Here is a 26,539-nt window from a genome sequence, read left to right as displayed (position 1 = left end):
TGACACTGTACTATCAATCCCATCCACAAGGTCATTAATAAAGAGAGTAAAAAGAATCGGTCCAAGCACAGATCCCTGCGGCACCCCACTGCTGACTACAGCCCATTTAGAGAATGTACCATTTATGACTACTCTTTGTTTCCTATCTTTTAGCCAATTCCTTACCCAGTTGCATATTGTGTCCCCTAGTCCTTGCTTCTGGAGCTTTAGTATAAGGCTATTGTGTGGTACAGTATCAAATGCCTTTGCAAAGTCCAAATAAATCACATCAGCTGCATTACCAATATCCAGGTTTGAACTTACCCCCTCATAGAACCCCAACAGGTTGGTTAGACACGACTTATCTTTCATGAATCCATGCTGTTTGTCAGTTATCATATTATTTTCTGCAATATATTTTTGCATGTCATCCCTTAAAATGCCCTCAAAAACTTTGCATACTACTGATGTCAGGCTTACTGGACGGTAGTTGCCTGGATCTACCCTCTTACCTTTCTTAAATATCGGTACCACATCAGCAATCCTCCAATCCTGAGGCACCAACCCTGTTACAAGTGAGTCTAAAAAGATGAGATACAGCGGTCTGTCGATTACGGAGCTCAATTCCCTCAATATTCGTGGATGAATGCCATCTGGCCCTGGGGATTTGTCAATGTTTAATTTACTCAGACGTAGGCGTACTTCATCTTGTGTTAAATTAATTATATCGGGTGGTGGACTTTGATTTTTCACTTGTTGAATGATCCCTGGTACAGTCAGTTCCTTGGTGAATACAGATGAGAAATGCCTATTTAATATCTCAGTCTTTTGTTTGTCCTCTATAACTAACTTGTTATTATATTTTAAGGGGCCGATACTATCCTTTGTTTTCCTTTTGGCATTAATGTATTTATAAAAGATTTTGGGATTTATTTTAATGTCATTGGCGATTTTTGTTTCAGTAGCTAATTTTGCTTGTTTGATTTCTTTTTTACATTTCCTATTGATATCTTTATACTCCTGCAATGCTATTTCTGTATTCTCAGCCTTTAAGATTTTAAATGCCCTTTGTTTTTGTTTTATTATACTTTGTACAGTCTTATTTATCCATAGTGGTTTCTTTTTATTCCTGGACATTTTATTACCACTGGGTATACGTTTTTTACAGGACTCTAGTAGTATATCCTTAAACTTACCCCATTTATGTTCGGTATCCCCAGTTACCATGACTTTGTCCCAATCTACACATTTAAGCTCTTCCCTTAATTTGTTGAAATCAGCTTTCCTAAAATTCCAGGTTTTAGCGTTCCCCCTTTGAATATGAACATAGTACAGTCTTTCTTTAAATGTCCCTTTTTCTTACATCTGAAACGTTCTCTTGTCTCTTTATTATAGGGTCTCTTTGATTCTCTAGCTTTAAGAGCATTTCCACCACCTTTTTCACTCGAATCATTTGTTTGCTCTTTCCCCCTTTGATATTAATCTATGAGTCTGGTCTTCACAAACTCTAATGTGATGTCTGTTTTAGGTCTTGTCTCTAGTGCATTTATTAAAGCAATGTATGAATCCGGTAGACTGCACAATAATATTGCTGTTATATGGCTATCCTTAATATCTTCACCAATTGATCTCAGCTGTGATATCACTTCCATCATAGCGAATATATGCTTTTGCATGTCAGTGTCTGCACTCAGCCTCATACTGTAAAACTTTCTTAGCAGAAATAACTTGTGATTTAAGCTGGGTCTTTCATGTAGCTTTCTTAATGCTTCCCACATTCCCTGTGCTGTTTCCTCATTCCTTATGTGGATTAATTGAGAATCTTCCACTAATAGGCTGATAGTAGCTCTTGCTTGTCTATTTTTCATATCCCATGTCTGATTATTCTCATTGGGTCTATCTGTAGTGATTACTTCCCATAAATCATCTTTAGACAATAACATCTCCACTTTGAACTTCCATAACTGATAGTTCTCATTATTCAGCTTAGCTACTGTGAGTTTTAGCTCTGTGCTATTCATTATCTTTAACTTGTCTTAATGTTTGGATGGAATTATTCTGAAGAATTTGTCTGCATTCACCAGGGTGTTGCTGAGCTTTCTGGTGTCCTGGGTGTCTGGGATCTTCGGGATCTTTGTGTTCCTGGGATCTTTGTGTGCCTGGGCCCATAACCTGTTGCACAGCTTCTAGCTTCCCAGGTGTAGAACAAAGTTCACAGAGCAGATTACATGTGATAACAAGCTCTTTACTTCTTGGAACATGAGGTAATGATATGCACAGTCATACAGCATTGCATCAGGAAGTGAAACCAAAACCAGGAAGAAAAACAAAAGACTTTTTACAATACAGTGAGTAAGGAAACTTAACACAACATTGCCATCTACTGTTAGATCAGAATAAAGTCCTCCTTCACACATACAAAGAAGTCCTTGTCTGTTGCATATACCAACAATCACTCCCCTCTCCTTAGTCACATTTAGTGTCCTTTGTCTTCACGATGCTTGTTCTAATGAACAACTATTTGGCCTGAACATTCTTCTCTTTGCTATCTTTCCTTGAGGTGTATTTTTCTCCATCTACTAATCACATTTCCCACACTTGCTTTCCAAGCTCGAAGGTCGGGCTCTATAGGTGCTTTAACAACCTGAATTCTTGTCAGTGCTAGCACAATATTTCCTTGTTTGTGTATAGGTCTGGGACAAGCCTCTTTACACCCCATAATGCATAGAAATCCAGGACACAGACTATAACACATCCTCTCCTGTTGAGATGATTATTTTCAACAGCCAACCAGATGCAGCAATACTAACAATCCTACAAATATGAGCACCACTATGTTTCACACTTACACACTGATCACATCACATCACATGCACACAGTTCAAAAAGGCATAGTAACTTTTCCCAGTTCTTGGAGTTAACTATTTAATGCAAAATAACTCACCCAGCATGGAGTTAGACCAAGCTCACAGGAAAAAGTAAGGCAAGATTGTAAGAATGAGTTTCTTATGCTATGCTGCAGCTTTTTTAGCAATACTTTTTCTAGAGAATCCATATTCACTAGAAAGCTGGATGGTATAATATTTTCTGTGAGCAAAATAAACTCCTTCTATGCCATTGGAACTCCAAGTTAATAAAATCTGTTTTACGATTGCTTGGGAAATCAATACAGTACAGTCTTGTACTGAGAAACTTCTCCTTTATTAGCACGTGACCAGTTTAAATAGGGTAACAGACAAAGGACGAGGTCCCTCTGAACTATGTACCAATAGGAACAGTAGGGGCTTTGATAGAAATGGGAAACTTCCCTGCCTACTTGGTCACCTTGATATCATAAGTTATAAGACAGGATGGATGCCACAGGAGGAAAATGGATTATGTTCTTCCATACTTGCTAGCAATAATTCAGAATCAAACACAAAAAATTCTAGTCTACTAAAGAGATCAGTTGTGTCTCATATATATAAATGTAATGTAGTCACAAATGGTGTGAGAATCTTATTGACTGCTAGGGTTATAATTTTCAGGGTCTTGTGCATATTTGTCAGACAGTGGAAGTTAACTATTACCATGCTCATGAGTTAACAATAAGTCTAAAACAGTGTTAGGGGTACTTCACACACAGCGAGATCGCTACTGAGATCACTGCTGAGTCACGGTTTTTGTGACGCAGCAGTGACCTCATTAGCGATCTCGCTGTGTGTGACACTGAGCAGCGATCTGGCCCCTGCTGTGAGATCGCTGCTCGTTACACACAGCCCTGGTTCGTTTTTTTATTGTTGCTCTCCCGCTGATAAGCACACATCGCTGTGTGTGACAGCGAAAGAGCAACAATCCTGAATGTGCAGGGAGCAGGAGCCGGCGTCTGACAGCCTGCAGTAAGCTATAACCAAGGTAAACATCGGGTAACCAAGGTGGTTACCCGATATTTACCTTCGTTACCAGCCTCCGCAGCTCTCACGCTGCCAGTGCCGGCTCCTGCTCCCTGCACACGCTAAGCAAAGCGGTGTGCGCTGGTAACTAAGGTAAACATCGGGTAACCATACCCGATGTTTACCTTAGTTACCAGTGTCCGCAGCTTCCAGACGCTGGCTCCGTGCAAGCGCAGCGTCGCTTGCACGTCGCTGCTGGCTGGGGGCTGGTCACTGGTCGCTGGTGAGATCTGCCTGTTTGACAGCTCACTAGCGACCATGTAGCGACGCAGCAGCGATCCTGACCAGGTCAGATCGCTGGTGGGATCGCTGCTGCGTCGCTAAAGTGTGACGGTACCCTTACCTATAAGTTTATCTCTTTAAAAGTGTCTAAAATGTCCTCAAATAATCAGGAATCAGATTCAGTGGAAGAATATTGTAACCTTCTCTGTCACTCACCAAGATCTCACACATCTGCATATAGGGCATCGAATCAAGGATTTAATGACTATGTGGTCAGATTTCACTATTGGTATTGCTTTTTAGCATACATCTTTTTTTTAAACCAAAATGTTTGATTGATTTTTTTTTCAATATACAGAGAACATACAACAATGGGGTTACCAGACCCCAAAAATCCCAACCCATCCTCCCAACAGACACTCAGTAAATAATCGTGGCACAAAATAAGAAGTCACAGCTCCTTTTGAAGTGATTACAAGAAGTGGGTAGGAAAGGAAGGGTCAGTGTCTTTCCCACAACAGCAGATAATGCTTATGCATGTTGTGGACAGCATATGTAGCACCCACAGGGCAAGGGGTTAACTTTACTTGTCGCCGGGCTCCATGATGTCAGGTCTCGGGATGTCACAAGTGGCCCTTGCCCAGTTTCGTGGCCCCGAGGTGTACAATAAAGAAAGGGGGTAGGGTGATGATGGTGGAGGATTTGTCTCGTGATGCCACCTGCGGTACGCTGTCCTCCAGCGCGGATGTTTGTTGCAGCAAAGGTTATTCTGCTTCTCACAGGTGGAGATGGCCCCAGAGAGGATGATAGGGTGGTAGTCTATGGTGTTGTACACAGGGGAGTAGAGCTGAGGACACCGACAGTAACTGGATGACACAGGCTGGTAGTTTCCTTTACCTTTTACTGGTCAGTTGTTATAGTCCCAGGTTACAGTGATCTGGTCAGTTGGGGAGCAGTGACAAGTCCCTTCTCTGCCAGGTACGTTGGAAGCCTTCCTTATTGCACTATCAATGTGAGTCGCTGTGGCCTGGAGCAGCACAAGGCAAATTGCATGTAGGAACAGGGACCTGTTCCTAAGTGCAAAAAGAGGACTAAATAATCCTCAACAATTTAAAATTCTCACAGCAGGATAAAGCATTGGTGAACTGCCCAGGCCAAAAAACTAATGCACTACCAGGCCAAAATAATGGTAGCCTACAATTATATTACAATTATTTTGGGCGTGTAATAGGCTGCTGACTAGGTTACTATGCACCTGTAAGTGTGAACGGCACCCTATGCAAGCCACTAGTGTGCAATTTTATCATCCAGTGTTAGCAGTGGCTTAATCAGCGTGATGTCAACAGCGAGCAACAGAGAATGTTCATTTATTGAGAATTAAGAACATCCAGCTTACAACATGAGAATAGGATCAGTCTGGTTTCTGGGAGAGAGAGAGAAATCTGCTGTGACCTTCAGCTTCCAGCTCCACCTTAGAATGAATACACTGGGAGAAAAAGGAGGAACATCCTGTCTGTGAATGAGGACCTTTTTTTTTTTTAACTTTGTTAACATCTGAACAATATGCATGCAGACATAAAATCACATCATGTTAAACAAACAATAGTTGTTTCAATACATACAGATCAATATGCATTAGGCCATCACCCCCACTCAAAAACTACTTATTCTGTTAGTCCCATAGTGGTTCTCAATCCTTGGAACCTAGGTCATGGCAATGGCTTGGTCAAAATGTCAGCTATCATTTTATCAGTCTCACAATAAACAAACTGAATTATGCCACGATCTATCAAATCACGTAGATGATGATATCTGACGTCGATGTGCTTAGTTCTACCACTGATCTTTTCACTGCATGCAAGTTTAATGCATCCTTGGTTGTCCTCATATATCACCGTTGGCTGAGTTAACAGTTTACCAAGATCATCCATCAGTTGTCTTAGCCAAATGATCTCCTGACTTGCATAGGCTGCGGCACATAATCAGCTTCTGTAGATGACAAAGCCACAGATACTTGTTTTCTACTAGACCAGGAGATTGAACTTTCTCCAAGTTTAAATACGTATCCGCTTGTGGATTTACGATCTTGCAAATCACTAGCCCAATCTGTGTCAGCATAACCGGTGAGTTTTAGATTTCCTGCTGCAGATCATTTTAAATTTACACCTTGTGTCTCTTTTAAATATCGGAGAACTTTTTTAACGGCATTCCAGTCCTTTTGGCGCGGTTTCTCCACATATCTGCACAATATTCCAACTGCTGATGTAATATCGGGTCGAGTCATAGTCGATATGTATAGAAGTGCCCCCACTGCCTGTCGATATTTCTCATTATTAGGCAACAGGTCATCTTCTTCCAATTTCAGGTAGGATGATTCCATTAGCGTTGATACACCTTTGGTTTCTTTCATTCCAAACTGATTCAAAATTGAATTAATTTTTGCACTTTGATTTAGAAGAAAACTTCCATCTTCCTCTCTCTGGATATGGATTCCTAGATAATATGTCCCATTTCCAAGGTCTTTTGTTTCAGAATGCTGGTTCAAAATTTCAGTAATTTTCCCAATTTCGGCTTCTTCTTGATGAACTACAATTACATCGTCCACATATAAGAGAATATACATCCACTTTCCATCTGTATATCTCGTATATAAGCATGGATCCGCTTGACCTCTTTTAAATCCTTCTAACAAGACTTTGTTCATTTTGGTGTTCCATGCTCTTGTCGATTGCTTAAGACCATAAAGAGATTTTTGTAGTTTGCAAACAAGATTCTGTTCACCTTCCTTTATATAACCTTCAGGTTGAGTCATGTATAAGTCCTCCTCAATGTCACCATTTAAAAATGCAGTTTTGATATCCAAATGTCTGACAAACATCTTTTGTACAGCAACTATGGCCATCAAGGCTCTAAATGTTGTCTGCTTGGCGACTGGGGAAAAAGTAGCATCATAGTCTTCGCCATACTTTTGAGAATATCCTTTTGCGACTAACCTCGCTTTAAATCTGTGGACTTTACCTTCAGAGTCATATTTGGTTTTAAATAGCCACTTGCACTTGATTGCCTTTTTACCCTGTGGTAACTTAGTGAGTTTCCAAGTTTGAAGTTAATGAAGCGAGTTCATTTCTTCATTAGCGGCATTGATCCACTTTGTTCTTTCATGGGCAGGTAGTTTTTGCATTTCATCCCATGACTGTGGCTCTGACTCAGGTAGTATCTTGACAATGTAGGATAGACGTTTAGCTGGTATTCCTTTGTTTGAACTTGACGATCATCTGATTTCAGGTTCACTTAGGCTTTTTGTTGTTCCTTCAGTGGTTGAAGAATCTAGCCAGACTTCTATACTCTCCCTTTCGTTGTCTTATAATTGTGACTGAGATTGTTGTTGTTGCTTCATCTGGACTACTGGCATAATGTCATAAAACTTGGGTGACACGAACTTTTCATCAATCACTACATCTTTGCTTATTGTGACCTTGTTTGTCTCTGGGTGTCTTCCTATCTTTTTTCAGGTCTCTTCAGCTTCATAATGTACCGGTGTACACACTTTCCTACACTCCCCGTAGTTTGTAGTTTGTTCGCCCCCTTTTCTTCCCTTCACTTGGCCCCTTGTATATCCGTTATAGTAGTACACTATATTATCCTATGGACCTGACAGCAAAGGTTGTTATGATACGAGTCACTTTTTGTTGTGGTGGATCTTCACCGGGTTGTTTCCAGCATCACCTATCTCTTTTCACTACCCCCATCCTTCTGTTCCAATGCCCATTTAGACTTTGTGCTAGGTGGCTACTGACGCATGCGTGCACGCACTTGTTCTCACGGGTATGAACTTGTTTCACCCCGCTCCTTTGACACTCTCTGCCTGCGCAGCCGCCGTGGGGTTTTTTCCCACGGTTTGAACTTCCTTGAACTCTTTCTCTTGCTGAGGGTCGGGAGCAGTTTTCTGCACTTTCTATGACATTTACACAGCGATAAGAGACGTTTATGCACGAACACTTAAAGATGATTATACATATATACAGATACACGGACATCTACTCCTTGTCCATCCCGCCCGATCAGGGGGTTTGTGTTTTCCACTACTATTCATACAACACTAGTGTCACCCTGGATGAGTTAAATAAATGTACACCGTCCAGCTCTGGGTGTGACATGTTTGATTAATGCACACCTGTCATCGGGGTGTTTTATTGCTTTCTTCGCATGGCTTGTATTATCACGTCTCCGTGGTTCAGCGGGCTGGAGCCGCTGCAGTTTGGATCCGTAGTCACTCACGGTCATGTACCCATCACCCGGATTGAGTTCTTGGCTCTCTCTGGAGTTCATCACTCTATGGATTTAATACATTCAACTGATAGATGTTTATTCATGGTGTATATATATATGCTTGTACATTTTATTATTATTATTTTTTTCATGTCTTTACAGATAATTGTTATAAGTTTATTTTTCAATGTTCACTCATTTTATTATGGTTTGTCAGTACTTGGGTCACCTGTATTGAACAAGAGCTGTATGTTTTTTTCTTTTTTCGATGCCTTTTCTGTATTGCGTCATGCACTGTCCACGTTGCACCCTTTCCCGCCTGTTTTTTCTATATGGGGCGGTACTCTGACGTCACTTGATCTATTTAATGTATACATGTGTCTACTACGGTAGATTTGATGTTGTTCCTATGGTCCTGAGGAAGGGAGCAGAGCTCCTGAAACGCGAAGACCTATGCTACAATAAAGCCACATCAATCCGACATCCAGACTTGTGATCATTGGCGCGGTATAGAAACCCTTTTCCGCAATTGTCTCTGTTGTCTCTGGGTGTAGAATTCTATAACCTTTCTGGGTTTCACTGTAGCCTACCAGGATGCCTTCCTTAGTGTGAGATTCCCACTTAGTTCGTTTTTCTTTGGGAATGCGAGCAAATGCTTTACTTCCGAAAATCCTTATGTGTTGAAGTTTTGGCTTTGTACTATTCCATTGCTCAAATGGAGTTTTCTCGGTCGCTTTACCTGGTAGTCTGTTCTGAAGATAGCAAGCCGTCATAATAGCTTTGCCCCAATATACTGTAGGCAGCTTTGCATCAAATAACATACTCCTTCCGCTTTCACAGAGTGTTCGGTTCCTTATTTCTGCTACACCATTTTGCTCAGGGTTGTATGGTACAGTAGTCTGAAATATGATTCCATTTTTCTTTAAAATGCTCTGTGTCTCATTACTTGTATATTCAGTCCCATTATCTGCACGTAGAATTTTTGGCATTCTCCCAAACTTGTTATATACTTCAGCTAGATATATTTCAAGTTTCTCTGGAACTTCATTTTTGCTGTGAAGTAGATAGACAACTGTATATCTTGAATTGTCATCAATTAATGTAAGAAAATATCTCTTCTTTCCAGGGGTCTGAGTACGCATTGGACCACAGATATCCATGTGTATTAAATCTAGTGGTTGTTCTGTTCTTGTAGTACTTTTCTTAGGAAAGGCCTTTCTGGACATTTTCCCTTTTATACAGCTGGTACACCTCATTGTCTGTTTGCATGGATCATTTGTAATATCATCAGCTAATTGAAATAACTTTATTATTGCTTCTGGGTCTCTATGCGCAAGCCGCCTGTGCCATACATGAATACAGTTCTTGTGCAGTTCTTGCTTAGCTGTGTATACACACTCTTTACATTTCAAGTGCTACAGTTCATCTCTGATTTTTCCTTTTGCTAGTGTGTGACCCTCCTTTGAGATGATGCAGCTATCGTCCTTAAATGTAACTTCATTCCCTTTTTTTGTGAGCATTTTCACAGATAATAGATTACTTTCAAGACTAGGCACATATAGCACATCTTTTACATGGATCCTTCTGCTTTGTGTTGCAGAGATGTTACAATCAATATAACCATCTCCTATGCCTTCTGAGTTCATACACTGACCATTCGCCATTATCACTTTCTCTGACTTGCTTTGGTTAAGCTTAGTAAAGAGGTCTCTGTCATTGGTCATGTGACTGGTTGCACTAGAATCTATACACCACGCATGCTTTGATTTAAATGCATTGACTGATGTGAATGCAGCCTCAGTATTTACAGGATCATCATTTTCAGATACAGCGCTCTTAACTCTTTGTTGACTGTTTTGCTTCTTCAGCTGATTCATTTTAGCTTTCCAGACTCTGCATTCAGCTTTTAAATGACCTGGCGTCTTGCATACAAAACATTCACGTGTTTCTTTAGGGTGGTTTCTGCTGGTGGGCACACCCTGTGTTTGTAAAGCAGTTTTCTTGTTGCATATCTTGCTGCTCACACTTTCTGCCTTTCTCTTATATTCATCTACAAGCTTTCCTCTGACGTACTCCAATGTAAGCTCATCATCTGGGCGTGCATCTAGTGCAGTTACAAGCGTGTCATAGCTTTCTGGGAGATCACTAAGTAGTAGTGCTGCTACATGGAAGTCCTTCATATCTTCCCCAATGCCCCACAGGTGCTCTACGGTCTCTAAAGTGTTTCTAATGTAGTCCTGCATGTCCTGGTCATTGTGCAGCTTAGACTGATACTGCTTTCTCATTAGATATAGTTTATTACTTAGATTTATCCTCTCATGTATTTTCTGCAGCTGCTCCCACATTTCCTTTGCAGATTCACACTTACACACATTCACAATCTGATCATCCTCTATGCTGAGTGATATGGTACTCTGTGCTTTCTGATCCATCTCTAGCCATTCCTGTGGTACTGGGTCAGGCTTAGGCTCCTGAGTGTATTTCCACGTACCTTCTCTTATCAGCAGCATCTTCACCTTGAATTCCCAGGATTGGTAGTTCTGGTTATTCAGGTTTGGCATTGTAAACTTTGCTGAGTTGCTGCTAGTGGCCATCTTTACTTCTTCTCAGTTCGCTGTTGTCTTTTTATCTCTGTGCTCTGGAGGTCTGGGACTGCTGTGACTCTGGGCGCATAACCTGTTAGCAGCGGGTTAATCAGCGTGATGTACACAGCGAGCAACAGAGAATGTTCATTTATTGAGAATTAAGAACATCCAGCTTACAAAATGAGAATAGGATCAGTCTGGTTTCTGGGAGAGAGAGAGAGAAATCTGCTGTGACCTTCAGCTTCCAGCTCCACACTAGAATAAATACACTGGGAGAAGGAGGAACATCCTGTCTGTGAATGAGGACCTTTTTTTTTTTTTTTTTTTTTTACTTTGTTAACATCTGAACAATATGCATGCAGACATAAAATCACATCATGTTAAACAAACAATAGTTGTTGCAATACATACAGATCAATATGCATTAGGCCAACATCCAGCGATCACCCCCTCCATGTTTTGGAGTTGTGTGAGTGATTTGCTCCTCTTACACCTGTGATGCCTCCATCTATTGGGGGACTGGTTGCATCCTGGTAGTGCAGTAGTTTTTTGGCCAGGGTAGTTCACCACTGCTTTATCCTGCTGTGAGTATCGTAAATTGTGGAGGATATTTAGTCCTCTTTCTGTTGTTTTTCTATATATATATAGATTAGTGTAGGGACCTACAAGTATGAGGAACCGTGACGTGGTTTGTAGGCTCCCGTTATTTTGGCCATATCAACTAATACCTCAGATATTTTGTATATATATATATATTTTCTGCACATAACATTTTATACTGGGTGCAGCCAGGCCCCTTTATGTTTGGACTTGGATAATGAAGTCCCTGTCAGTATATGGTGCACATAAGTACCGGGCAGCCCACCTTGTCGAATAGTATGGGCGTGAAATAGGCTGCTGACTTGGTTACTATGCACCTGTAAGTGTGAACGACGCCCTATGCAAATCTCTAGTGTGCAATTGTATCATCCACTGATCACCCCCTCCATGTATTGGAGTTGTGTGAGTGATTTGCTCCTCTTGCACCTGTGATACCTCCATCTATTGGGTCTATTGGGGGTCTGGCTGCATCCTGGAAGTGCATTCGTTTTTTGGCCTGGGCAGTTCACCACTGCTTTATCCTGCTATGAGTACCATTTCTTGGGGCAGTCAGAAACCAGGACGTATTCTATTTAATTGACTACCAAAAAATGTCCAACTTCCGAAGTCTTACACACATTTCTAAGACTTAGTTCTATGGTTCTCATCCTGTGATGTCCCCTTCTGGCATAGATCAGGACAATTGCAGTTTGACTTATTGATCTTTTTCCCGCACCTTTCAGTTGTGACGTGTAACTTCAAAGAAATGCAATTTCCAGAGTCAATGTGAAAAATAAATGGTTCATACAGGAACCTTTACCAATGGACTCAATTAGTATTTTACCAGAATCAAAACAATTGCTAATTAATAAAAATGTATTTTATGCTAATTTAATGTTTGACAAACTATGTTTATAAATATTTTTCCACAAGCTAAAATATGAAGATCTGATCATTCTGGTGGAAAAGACATGTTTGTTTAACGCTATCTAAATACTTGCAGGATCATGATTGAAGATGTACAGAAACTAATAGATCGCTCAAGTGTGAGCCGAAGAAGCACTGAGCCAATAACTCTGGAAAACTATAATTATAACATATATCACCCAATAGAGGAGGTAAGTGTGGGCTTGAAATATACGTAAAAAAAGTTTGAGTAAAGGGCAACTTTGTGACAATGAAATACAATGATAAAAAGCCTATAGACCCACAGCAAATGTAAATTCCACTTCGTCTCCAGTAAAGTCAAATGTCAGGCTATGATGTTCTACATAGAATGATTGTCCAATAACACCACTCGCTTCATGGCATAAGTGACAAAAACTTCAAGCATATGCAAACATATAGGCTAAATTTAGACACATTTGATAAAAAATAGACTTCATTTTTTGATCAATGGTGGGTTGTGTTCAAATTATAACAACCTTATGCTAAAAACTATTTCTAAAGTACCGTATTTTTCAGACTATAAGACCCACCGGACCATAAGATGCACCCTGGTTTTAGAGGAGGAAACTAGGAAAATAAAATTTTTAGCAAAAAATGTGGTCATGACTCACTATTATGGGGTGAGGATCTGCTGCTGACACTGTAAGGCTATGTGCGCACGTTGTGTATTTCCATGCGTTTACGCAGCGCTTTGCACTGCAGTGTAAACGCATGCATTCTGCATCCCCAGCAAAGTCTATGTGATTTGTGCACATTCCATCCGCATATTGCGTTTTAGAACGCAGTAATTTGCATGCTGAAATGTGTTGCCGAATCGCTGCGTTCAAAAAAGCAACATGTCACATATTTTGTGCGTTTTGGATGCTGCTCCCACTCTGTCTATAGGGAGATAAAGCATCTAGAATGCATGAATTCTGTATCAATTCGGTAGTCACAATACATGCGTTTTGAAACGCACCTGCACTGCCAAATCGCTGCACATTTTCAGCATGACACTATGCAACGTTCGCACATACCCTTATGGGGGTAATGTCCCCAAATTCTCTACTAAGGTAATCCATCCTGGTAATGATCTTTCTGCCTTGTATATGATCCCCATCCTTGTATGTATGTCCCTCATCCTGGAATAGCCCCCATCCTGATAAATACCCCCATCCTGATAAATACCCCCATCCTGGTATAGCCCCTATCCTGCTATATACCCCCATCCCGATAAATACCCCCATTCTTCTATATACCCCCATTCTGATAAATACCCCCATCCTGATAAATATCCCCATCCTGATAAATACCCCCATCCTGCTATATACTCCCATCCTGATAAATACCCCCATCCTGATAAATACCCCCATCCTGCTATATACCCCCATCCTGCTATATACCCCCATCCTGATAAATACCCCCACCCTGGTATATGGCCTGTATCCTGTGGCACACAAAAAAAAAAACATTTTATACTCACCTTTCCTCACTCCACGCAGCATCGCTCGTATTCCTGTCTTTGCCAGCAGCAGCGCCGCTGACCTGTGTGGAGCCGGTCACCGTGCAGCATCGCAATGTCTTCCTGTCGGCCACTGATGTGTGTGGAGAGCGGTGCGCACAGTGATGACGTCATTGCTGTGCTCACCGCTCACCACACACATCATCTGACAGCCGGCAGACAGGAGGACATCGTGATGCTGCAGGGATCGGTGACTGGTGAGTATGCCGTACTTATTCACTGCCCCCCGCGCTGATGATGATGCGTAGGGGGCAGTGAATATAGCAACACATGATCACTCCAGGCTGTAGTTGCCAGGGGTGATCACATGGGCCGGCTGCTAATTATGCGCGTATCCCCCGCCCATCATCCTGCCCATCATTCCGCCCTCCCGTCAGCTTCAGCGCTGAGAGATGATGGGTGGGAGGATCCATGCATATAAATTGAGTGGGCCCATGTGGTCACAGCAGGTGCTGCTACAGCCTGCTCATGCCACCGATGACCCGCTCCACCGTAGCACCCTCATTCCCCGCAGCCATACCCTACATTCAGACTATAAGACGCACCCCCACTTTCCCCCAACATTTGGGGGGAAAAAAGTGCGTCTTATAGTCCAAAAAATATGGTAGATTCTGTAAAGGGAAAAGCGCACACAATAGACTGACCCTATTAGAGGAGAACAAAATGATGAAAAGAAAATGGTATTACTCACTTAGGCGGTTATGGAGTTACTACGATAAAGATAAAATTACTACTGCCCTGTGGCTGAGAAAGATTCACCAGATAAATTTTCACCAGTGGGAGAAACATCACTTTAAGGACACATTCCCACGTTGAGCGCTGGGTGAGTTTTTCAAAGTTTCATAGTTTTGAGGTTGAAGGTAGACTTAAGTTCATCAAGCTCAACCTATAGATGTTGTAGGCTCTCTACATGATTTCTGCACGCATTATTTAAATTACGTAACATACATTTTTTCATTGCTTCTTTTAATGTGTTTTAAATGCTTTTTTATGGTGCGTTTTTTGTCTTATTTTGCTGTATCATGCTTTAAAAAAAAATGCTTTGTTTTTGACACTTCCTGGTATTTGGCTTTCACAAAACTTTATTGATATACTTATGTGCAGATCACATGCATTTTTTGATGTGTTGACACCAATGAAATGTGCTAAAAATGCATGAGTATTTTTACCTGCAGATTTTCCACATTTAATGCACGTCTATAAGGAAAATCTGCACATAAAACTCCGCATACTTACAGGAGAAAATGACGTACTGTGGATTTGAAACGCACACGACAGGTCAGTTAATGCTTAGTAAAAAAAGAATCACAGTGGGTAGGAGATTTCTATAAATCCCATCCACTTTATCAGAACTTTATGGCACTGCGTTTGTGACACAGTGAAAATAGACAGCATCAAAAATTCACCAAAAGCTCATTGTGAGAACGTAGTCTACAGGCCCTGTTACACACAGAGATAAATCTGCGGCAGATCTGTGGTTGCAGTGAAATTGTGGACACCCTCAAAGGTGTCCAAAAGGTGACAAACAACTCACAACACAACACAAACACATGGGAAAGTGACAAGGACATATACTCATGCGAAAACAAAAGAGCTGGACAAGAAAAAAGAGGAGGAGACACAGATATATGAGTATATGCAAGGGAACATTGATGCCATTACTGTGCAACTTGAGCCCTGCTCATTTTAGGCTTCCAATCTGGATAAATTGCCTGCGCTCACCACGTACGCCTTGGGGATCTTGTCGTGTCCCGCAGCCAGCGTTCTCTCGGAACGTGTCCTCAGTGCTGCTGGGGGTGTGCTAACAGATAAGCAAACGCGTTTGTCCACTGACAATGTGGACATACTAACGTTCACCAAGATGAACAAGTCATGGCTCTCAGAGGACTTTTCTTCCCCTGGGTCAGCCAGGGGAGACAAAAGGCATGCGTATTTTTGAGAGTGCTTCATGCAAAGCATCTTTTTCATTTTGAAAAGGGGGGTCAACTGATGCCAGTCAAGAGGGGGGGTTGTGTGGCCCACTTAGTGGCAACGAGGGAGACTGTGGTTGGAGTCCCCTCGTTGTGTTTCTCCAAGAACCAAGATGAACAAGTCATGGCTCTCAGAGGACTTTTCTTCCCCTGGGTCAGCCTGGGGGGGCGAAAGGGACGCGATATTTTTGAGAGTGCTTCATGCAAAGCATCTTCTTCATTTTGAAAAGGGAGGTCAACTGATGCCAGTCAAGTGGGGGGGTTTTGTGGCCCACTTAGTGGCAACGAGGGAGACTGTGGTTGGAGTCCCCTCGCTGTGTTTTACATGATTTTCGAAGTGCATGACATGCCTAAGAGGTTTAGTTTCAGCATCTCAAACTTGTTGGCTACAGAAAGGCTGCCTTTACACCCTTTTGCCACCGAGGATTTTCGAGACCTTATGCCCATTGCAGTGCCCCAAGAGCCGATGGCCATTCGCCACTCCTTCTCCAAGAAACGGGTGCCCGCACTAACACAGCAGGTCACACACAACATCACCGATTTCTTGAGAAACTCTGTGTGTGACAGGGTGCATTTCACCACAGATACTTGGAACAGTAAGCATGGACAGGGGAGTTACATATTGCTAATTGGGCACTGGGTAACTATGGTGAGAGATGGAGAAGGGTCTGCTGTATAAGTCTTTCTGTCCCCACGAGTTGTGTGTCAATCCTTCCTCTGTATGTACAAGTTCTTCCACTGCTTCTGCCTCCTCAACCTCGTGTTGGTCCTTCACCTCAGCCCAAACCCTGTGTGGTCAGGCCACCCTTCCTTGTAACTGCGCCCAAGGAATCCCACACACCTCCTTACTATGCTGGCAGCATAGCTCAAGGCCATCAGGCGGTCAAATATTTGCTTTGAAATGTAGGGGAAATGTTAGACACAGCTGAGGAGTTGTGGACGGTTAGCTCTGTAGAGTGAGACCGAGTTTCGTCAATGGTTGTCTCCACTCAACCAGCAGCCAAGAAATGCCGGGTGCGACAATGATGCAAAACAATCTGCGGCCCTTCTTAAGGGCAATGTGACACACGTGCCTTGTATGGCTCACATGTTGAATCTGAATCTCCAGCAATTTTTAAAACACTATCCCGGCCTACATGTCCTTCTGTCGAGGGCACGGTGTAACGCCTGCCTGGATCGACACACTCAGACGGGCTGTAAAGGATAGCCTAGAGGGAAGCCACTCACCAAGCTGCACCCCCAGAACCCTGAAACCCTTTAACCCCTATACAGTGATTTTGAATGACACAGAGCCCAAGTTGATAAATACCTGTGGAAGGCTGCAGTTCCAGAGAATAGTAGTCATGCAAGGTCAAAACATTAATTGAGGAAGAGGAACAGAATGGGAGGGACAGGACTTAATCAGAAAACAAGCAGAGGTGAAATGCGAATCGGCCAACGAGGTACATAAACAGGAAGGAGGAAAAGTAGTCAGGTAACAAGCACACAAAATCATAAAACTGAACTGGGGGTAACAGTAAACAGAGGTTCATAGCTATGTCTGGCAGTGGTCTGCAGACAGGATGGGCCTAAAAAAGGGTGTGGTGTCTTCCCATTCGTTGTAGCTGAATGATGGTACTTCATCTGTGAGATACCCACCACCTGCATTCAGCCAGTGGTTCTGCATCTGTCAAGGTAACGCAGCCCAGTGGGTGACCATAACCTGCGTCCACCTGCACCGCTGGCGACAACTCCTCTCCCATCATCAGCACTATGCACGAAAGGAACACCTTGTCACCTTGCGACAGGAGTACAAATTGACGGAGCGGACTCCGGTAGTGACTTAACAGGCGTGTGCGGCAATGATGCAGATATGGCTGCGGGCCTTCGTCAGGGCAATGTGACACACGTGACTTGTATGGCTCACGTGTTTAATCTGATTCTCCAGCAATTTTTAAAACACCATCCCAGCCTATATGGCCTTGTGCAGCGGGCATGCTCGCTATGTGCTCACTTCCATCGTTCGCACCCAGCAGCTCAACAACTTTCATCGCTCCTGAAGTCTTAAGGTCTGGCGATTAAACGCCTGAAATGCGATGTTTCGACCTGCAGGAATTGGAATCTGCACATTTTGCAGAGTCTGTGGCAGCACCGCAGAGCCCTGCTGAAATACGCGTTATGATGTCTACCCTGGGCTAACTTGATCCAGAGGTGGTGCAGATCACGCTGCTGGAGTGGTGTCAGATCAAGGACCTATGCACCGTTCTACACAGTTTACAAATGTCGACGAAGATGTTTAACACTGGCGATGCCATTCTCAGCATGACAATTTTGGTCATCTACATGATAAAGCACACTGTAAGCATTATTCGGAGTCAGGTGTTGGTACAAGAGGAATGGGAGGAAGTACAGGAGGAGTCATATGCGGAATGGATATCAAGATCTACAAGGTCCAGACGGTCAGCGGCACCTTGGCGGCAGTCATGGTACGGTGGGGGAGAGGAATTATCAAGGGCGCATAGTATCAGCAAGACTGTTGAGGAAGGTGCAGGAGCCCAGGAAGAAATGGAGGACGAACTGGCGATGGGCATGGAAGACTCAGCAGACTCACCAGAGAGCTTGGTCACATTTTGGTTGTGCGAGGTTGGGGGAGAGGGCAGAGGAAGGAGGCACGATTCTCACCTCTCCGCCACCAACACACCAAGGACTTGGTCCTCCTGGATGCACAAGACACATGAGCGCCTTCTTGCTGCACTACCTACAACATGACCCTCGGATTGTACAAATTCCAAGTAATGCTGACTACTGGGTTGCCACACTGTTAGATCCCCGGTACAAAACAAAATTTTGCGGAATAACTCCTGCCATAGAAAGGGACGCAGGTATGCAGGAGTATTAGCAGAAGGTGTTACGCAATCTTAGATCTGCTTTTCCACTAAACACCACCAGTGGTGCACAGAGTGAATCTCAACGCTTTGTCATGGATAGGAGGAAATGGTCTTTTACTTGTCCACATCTGAGGGACCGAAAGCTGGCTACTGTGCTGAGACGACGTTGAGTACGGTGTCCCTGCAGAGTTGCACTTTTGGTCATATACAAACTGAGTTGAAAAAGGACAGATGCTGGTGGAAAGGGGAACAGGTGTGTTGGAAAGGGGAAAAAAGTTTGTTTCCGTGGGTTTGGTGGTTAAGCAACAGTAACATTTGCTGAAGAAACAACATCTGTTATGGTGGGACTGGCAGATTTGGATAAGGTGGTGTATACTATGTTACCGCTATATAAAAAATGTAATAAGAAAAGAAAGAGAAAGGTATATATACCAATCGCCATTCGGTGTCCACCGTGCTCCCAGATGGAAAAGGAGAGGTTGGCAACTGAAAGGTTAGGTGGAGGATACAGAGCAGGTTGACTCAAACAAATAGTAGCCTGAACCGAGTTAGATGCCACTCGGATCTGGAGACTGGGAGCCCTGTTAGCGTCACAGGGTCCACATGACCACCCAGCCCCGGAAGTCACTGTTAACTAGAGAGGAGCGAACCGGTCGCGGTTCGGCTCGAGCTCGGTTCGCCGAATCGAGGTCTGGTTCGAGTTCGGTTCAGCGAACCGGTTCTGCAAACCACTCGAACCCATAGGAAACAATGGGAGGCAATCACAAACACATAAAAACGCATTAGAAATGTACACATAAAGTTAATAAACATTGCCACAACACTTACCTGTCCCCGGGATGCGTCCTGCACTCTGTCTCCTGCCGCTATTCCTCCCGATAATCGCTGCGTCCTCCTGTTAACCAGCAGTGATGCAGGACCTATGTGACGTCATCAAAATAGCATGTGACCAGTCACGTGTCTGTTATCTCATTGGCTACAAACTGGTCACATGACTATGACGCCTCATGCTAGGACCTGTCATTGCATCTCTCTGTTACAAGGTTCACGTTTGTGTATCGCCGTGTACCGGCGACATGCTCTAGTACACGGTCGACTCCCCGCTCTGCTTCCCCGTTCCCTTAAGGTACCGTCACACTAAACGACCCTCCAGCGATCCCACCAGCAACCTGACCTGGCAGGGATCGCTGGAGCGTCGCTACACGGGTTGCTGGTGAGCTGTAAAACAGGCAGATCTCACCAGTGACCAGCCCCCAGCAGCAACGCCGCGTGGAAGCGATGCTACGCATGGTAAATAAGGTAAATATCGGGTAACCAACCCGATATTTACCTTGGTTACCAGCGCACACCGCTTAGCGGGGCTCCCTGCACTCCTAGCCATAGTACACATCGGGTTAATTTAATCCGATGTGTAGTCTGACTATGTGTGCAGGGAGCAGGGAGCCAGCACTGACAGCTTGAGAGTGGCAGACGCTGATAACGTAAGGTAAACATCGGGTAACCAAGGTAAGGGCTTCTTGGTTACCCGATGTTTACCGTAGTTACCAGCGTCCGCAGAAGCCGGCTCCTGACCAGCTGACACAGCCAGTCAATAACGGAGATCACCGTTGCCATAGCAACACGCTTGGTGGCGGTGACAAGGACATCCCGCTACCAGCACGCAGCGGCACCGAAATCACGTAATCAGAGCAGCGTTGCTATGGCAACCAGTGCCACCGCTTACAGCCAGAAGCCTGTGGTCACTCTCACAGAGTGATTTCTGCACGGAGCACAGTGTTTCCCCCCATACAGCTGTGCTGTCTGATGGAGCAGACAAAGCTGCATGTGTTGAAGGAGAAAGAAGACAGAAGGGCATGGATCGTGGAGGGCTGACAGGGGGTAATAAAGATGGAGTCTCTAAGTGTGTCTGTGTATTTATTTCTATTAAAGTATTTTTTCTCTGTGTGGTGTATTTTTTAACCCTTTATTTGAAATTCTTAATGGCCGGGTCAAACGGGCCTGACATTAAGAATCTCTGACTTAATACTAGCTAGTAAAACAAAGCCAGTATTAACTCATGATTACCCAACAAGCCACCCGGCTTCAGGGCTGTTGGAAGAGTTGGATACAGCGCCAGATGATGGCACTTCTATGAGAGCGCCATTTTCTGGGACAGCTGCGGACTGCAATTTGCAGCAGAGGGGCCCAGAAACCTCGGGCTAACCTGTGCTGTGGATTCCAATCCCCAGCTGCCTAGTTGTAACCGGCTGGACACAAAAATGGGGCGAAGCCTACGTCGTTTTATTTTTTTAATTATTTCATAAAATTCATGAATTAAGTAAAAAAAGGGCTTCCCTATATTTTTAGTTCCCAGCCGGGTACAAATAGGCAGCTGGGGGTTGGGGGCAGCCGTACCTGCCTGCTGTACCTGGCTAGCATACAAAAATATGGCAAAACGCACGTCATTTTTTTGTAGTTTTTTGGCAAAAAAAATAAAAAATGCTTCCCTGGATTTTCCATTGCCAATGAAGGTAACACCAAGCAGTGGGGGTTAGCAGCCAGTAGCTGCTTGGATTACCCTTAGCTAGCAATACAAAAAATGCAGTGGGAGCCCATATATATTTTTTTAATTATTTATTTAAATAACTAAAAACAAAAAGGGCTTCCCTGTATTTTGATTGCCTGACATGACAGTGCTGTAAAAATAAATCATTAAAAAAAAATGACGTAGCGCTCCGCGGTATTTTTGATTCTCAGTGCAGATAAAGCAGACAGCTATGGGTTGCCACCCCCATCTGCCTGGCGTTACCTTGGCTGGCAATCAAAATACAGGGAAGCCCATTAATTTTTTCTATTTAAAAAATAGTTAAAAAAAATGACGTTGGGTCCCCCATTTTTGATAGCCAGCTATGGTAAAGCAGACGACTGTAGCCTGAAAACAACAGCTGGCAGCTTCACCGTGGTTGGGGATCCAATGTGGAGGTCACCCCAGGCTCTTTTTTTATAATTATTTTAAAAATATTAATAATTACAAAAAAAAGTAGGGTCCCCCCAAAGTGGATCACTTGCCAAGGTAAAGCGGACAACTGTGGTCTCGTATTCTTTGGGTGGGAAGGTCCATAGTTATTGGGCCTTCATTGCCTAAAAATAGCAGGCCGCAGGCACCCCAGACATGGCGCATCCACTAGATGCGCCAATCCTGGCGCTTCACAACAGCTCATCCCGTGCCCTGGTGCAGTGGCAAACGGGGTAATAAATGGGGTTGATACTAGCTGTAAAGTCACCTGACATCAAGCAAAGCAGTTCGTGATGTCATGGCGTCTATCAGATACCCGATATCATAAACTGTCAGTACTAACAAAAAAAATCGACAAAAAAAAGTTATTTGAAAAAACACTCCCCAAAACATTCCCTCTTTCACCAATTTATTGTAAGAAAAAAAATAAGGGGGTCCCAGGACGACTCTGGACCATCTAGAATATGGGGGGGAGAAACTCAGGGAACGTATCCCCCATTTTCTAGGAGTGCAGACCTTCCATGTGAGGAGTGTGGGTGCAATGAATCTGCACTCACTCTCCCCGGGTCCACAGCAGCAGAGCCCATGTTGTAACGGTTGCTACCAAAGCTGCAATGCCATGCTCATGAGGTAAGGGCATGACTAATCAGGATAACTATTCTACATTTCCAAATATTGGTATTTGCTGATATTATTGCTATTCCACCTACTATATATTGGGGATAGGATCTTGGAGATGGAATACCCCTTTAAGTCCAGTTATCCAGCTGAATGAATACTAAACAACAGAGCTCACTATTTAGATGTGTTTTCTTGTGGCGTATAACAAACTCTCATGTTTGGTAGTCGTTCAGCAGGGCAACTATAAAATCAAATACCTCCATTTGGAAATGTAGTACCGTATATAGCTCTCCTGATCAACTATGTTCCTTACCTCATGAGCAGAGCATTGCAGTAATAATAATAATTTATTCATTTATATAGCGCTATTAATTCCATAGCGCTTTGCATACATTGGGAACACTGTCCCCATTGGGGCTCACAATCTAAATTCTTTATCTGTATGTCTTTGGAGTGTGGGAGGAAACCAGACTACCCGGAGGAAACCTTGCAAACACGGGGAGAACATACAAACTCCTGGCATATGGTGTCCTTGGTGGGAATTGAACCCAGGACCTCAGCGCTGCAAGACTGCAGTGCTAATCACTGAACCACCATTCCGCCCATTTAGCTTACAGATGCATAACCACCACTCACTGTGTCTGAACACAGGAAGCTGAGCTGACAGCCGCTCTGTGCATGCGGCAGCGTCTATTGTGAAGGAGAGGGCCGCGGGGGATCAACGCTGCACAGGTACCGTGGGACACCGGGGAACACCGGTGGGGTTATAGGGGGTGACCTGGCAGGGCCTGGGGAGGAGTTTTCTGTCGCATGTGTCATGGCACATGCGACAGAAATCAGAGGAGTAGGGTGAATGCGGCCGGCGCACTGCTGTGCGCGCGGCCATCTTGGATTTCCGGGAGGTGGTCAGGGGGGCACTTTGGCGACACCGGGGGACCGGGGAGGAGATTTATCATGTTTGTTCATGCCAGATGTTAGATAAATAATTTTTTACCGACGCTGTCATTTACTGTATGTAACGTGAGCGGAGACCAGAAAAACCGGCCTAAATCATGATCTCCAGGGTCTCAGCTTCCCTCTGAAACCCCGGAGATTTTCTGACGCTGGGGGGGGGCGCTATTCACTTATTTCTGCCTGCTGTTTATAAACGGCAGATCAGAATAAGGCTACATTCACACGACCGATCCGTTTTTGCAGTCCACAAAAAATGTTTTGGTTTTTTTTACGGGTACATCCGTGTGTCATCCGTTTCTGTTCCATATATGGTCCGTATGTCATCCGTGTGCCTTCCGTTTGTTTGCGTACTGCAAAAAAACTGAAGTAGGGAAAATACATAAATTTATCCAGGATCTGTGATGCCCTGGACACCCAGGGGTCACAGGTAACAACACACAACACCACACACACACACCCACCCCAGTGAGGCACCAGCAGAAAACATGTCCTGACTGCCTCCCTCAGGTCTAGCAAGGCACACCAGGTGGGCGAAGCCAGGCGGATAGGCACACCCTCCGAGGAGTCTGCTGGCCTGAGGCAGGGAAAGGACAAGTGAGTTGAATGGGGAGAGGAGTACTGAGAGGAGTAAAAGTGGTGAGCTGAGAGTCAGGGGCCTAGGATGGAGCCTAAGACCCCTTGGAATGGTCAGGCAGGCAGATGGTGGTGGCCGTCTGCAGGAGTCCGGTCAGGGACTGAACTGCGGAACCATAGGGATCGAGAAGAGGGTGGTGACCCTTCGGACTTGAACCGGGGAGCTAACAAGTCAACCAGAGCACCAGGCAGGGTACTCAGACCCCGTTCTAGCCCAGAAGCAACCGGGCTCAGACAAATCTACTGATTGCGGTCTGGACTTCAGGGGTTCATTCCCACCCAAAGTCCCGATAGACAGCAACAGCCCACCGATTCCAGATAAGAGCCACCGCCAAGGGCCAGAGATCCAAAGGGCCAGCGCCTGCGGGCAAAAGGGCTCCTCCGGTACCCAAAAGCCGGGGAGCGGACTACCATTGCTGAAGCATAGGAGTCACTGTAGCAAATTTAAAGGTGCAGGAGAAAGGCGACATCACCAACCTCACTGGGGACACATGCAGCCGGCTGCAGGCACCGATCTACACCGAACATTGTTTACCATTGACTCTGTGTGGTTTAATCGTGAGTACACCAGTGCCATCAGGCACCGCGCTGCAAGCGAGCCTCTGCGTCCTGCAACCCCCCGCTCCTGCCACCTGGCCCTGGGACCAACAAACCCCATACCCACGGAGGGGTCAACACCTAGCTGCGACCCACCACCGATCCCGGACGAGCCCCCGCACCGTCACCACAGCGATGGTGCCCATCACCTCACCACGACCCGTGGGTGGCGTCACGAACTGTTACCGGTCACCGCGGCTCCGGCCGTGAAACCGGTCCACCCCAACCCAACAACCAACCCCACCCCCCTTTCCAGAGCGACATGGCCCCCGGTCCGGAGGCGCTCGAGCCACCGACAACCCGAGCCCAGATCCGAGCGGCTCGGCGGAGAGCAGCCGAGCCCCCAGGGCGGTACAGATCCATAGCTTCAACCTACCTGAGGCGGTCACATGTTCACTCCAGTGCCATTTTCTACTGCTTTTCACAGCGTAGAGCGCTCTGGTGATTGTCTTGTGCTTGTACACTTCATATCAGTCTTTTCTGTCATTATAATGGCAGAAAGACACATAATGTCCCACTCTCCTGCATTTTGTAATTTTGCACCCTTTGGTGCCTTTCATGTGGCACTAAGGGGTACTTAGCCTTGTATTTAGCCAAAAAAATGAAAAAAAATGATGTGGGGTTCCCCCTATTTTTGTAGCCAGCTAGGGTAAAGCAGACGGCTGTAGCCTGCAGACCACAGCTGGCAGCTTCACCTTGGCTGGTAATCCAAAACTGAGGGCACCCCACGCTGTTAATTTAAATTAAATAAATAATTAAAAAAAAAACACGTGGGGGTCCCCCCGAAATTGGATCACCAGCCAAGGTAAAGCAGACAGCTGGGGTCTGATATTCTCAGACTAGGGAGGTCCATGGTTATTGGACTCTCCCCAGCCTAAAAATAGCAGGCCGCAGCCGCCCCAGAAGTGGCACATCCATTAGATGCGCCAATCCTGGTGCTTCGCCCCAGCTCATCCCGTGCCCTGGTGCAGTGGCAAACAGGGTAATATATGGGGTTAATACCAGATGTGTAATGTCACCTGGCATCAAGCCCTGGGGTTGGTGAGGTCAGGCGTCTATCAGATACCGACATCACCAACCCAGTCAGTAATAAAAAAAATAGACGACAAACACATTTTTATTTGAAAAAACACTCCCCAACACATTCCCTCTTTCACCAATGTATTAGAAAGAAAAACAAACCCAGGTCTGCTGTAATCCAAGGGGTTCCCAAGACGATCCACACTGTCCCAGTTGATAAAGAACAGGATGTTCCCCATTGGCTGGGAGAGCAGTGCAGTGACCTGAGCTAACATCAATAGGTCAGCCCAGGTCACTGCAGGGCATGAAAAGTGCTGCTGTCTGGAGCGAGGTACATTACCTGCAGTGATCTCCTGCACTGCTGATACTGCCCACTGACTTCAATCACCTTCACAGCCAAGTATCGCGAGCGGCCCGTGACGTCACCGCTAGTGACAGTCTCGGGTCGGCAGCGAGAGGAGGAAATGTGACAAGCGGCAGCCATGGAGGACAGTGACAGCGCTGAGGTCGGGAGGGCGGGACTTCATCACCGCAGGTAACCCGAGCGGGGCCATGTGTGCAGGTGCGAGGTGGGCGGAGCTTAGCGGGGCCATGTGTGCGAGTGCGAGTTGGGCGAGGCCTAGCGGGGTAATGTGTGCGGGTGCGAGGTGGGCGGAGCTGAGAAGGGCCATGTGTGCGGGTGCGAGGTGGGCGGAGCTGAGCAGGGCCATGTGTGCGGGTGCGAGGTGGGCGGAGCCTAGCTGGGTAATGTGTGCGGGTGCGAGGTGGGCAGAGGTGAGCGGGGCCATGTGTGCGGGTGCGAGGTGGGCGGGGCCTAGCGGGGTAATGTGTGCGGGTGCGAGGTGGGCGGAGCTGAGTGGGGCCATG

General features: G+C 44.9%; 1 protein-coding gene across 2 annotated transcripts in view; it reads left to right on the top strand.

Annotated features, from left to right (window-relative positions):
* The window catches only part of LOC142245236 (carboxypeptidase O-like), a 992,459-nt gene that overhangs the window by 188,377 nt on the left and 777,543 nt on the right, over positions 1-26,539 (top strand). For both annotated transcript variants that reach the window (XM_075317796.1, XM_075317797.1), the window contains one exon: positions 12,570-12,684. In XM_075317796.1, the coding sequence (XP_075173911.1) occupies positions 12,570-12,684 (115 nt within the window). The remainder of the gene's footprint in view (positions 1-12,569; positions 12,685-26,539) is intronic.

Source organism: Anomaloglossus baeobatrachus, chromosome 7 (genome assembly GCF_048569485.1).
Source record: "Anomaloglossus baeobatrachus isolate aAnoBae1 chromosome 7, aAnoBae1.hap1, whole genome shotgun sequence".
NCBI classification, from domain to species: Eukaryota; Metazoa; Chordata; class Amphibia; order Anura; family Aromobatidae; genus Anomaloglossus; species Anomaloglossus baeobatrachus.
The sequence above is the reverse complement of the archived record's forward strand: the minus strand, read 5'-3'. Positions and strand labels throughout refer to the sequence as shown.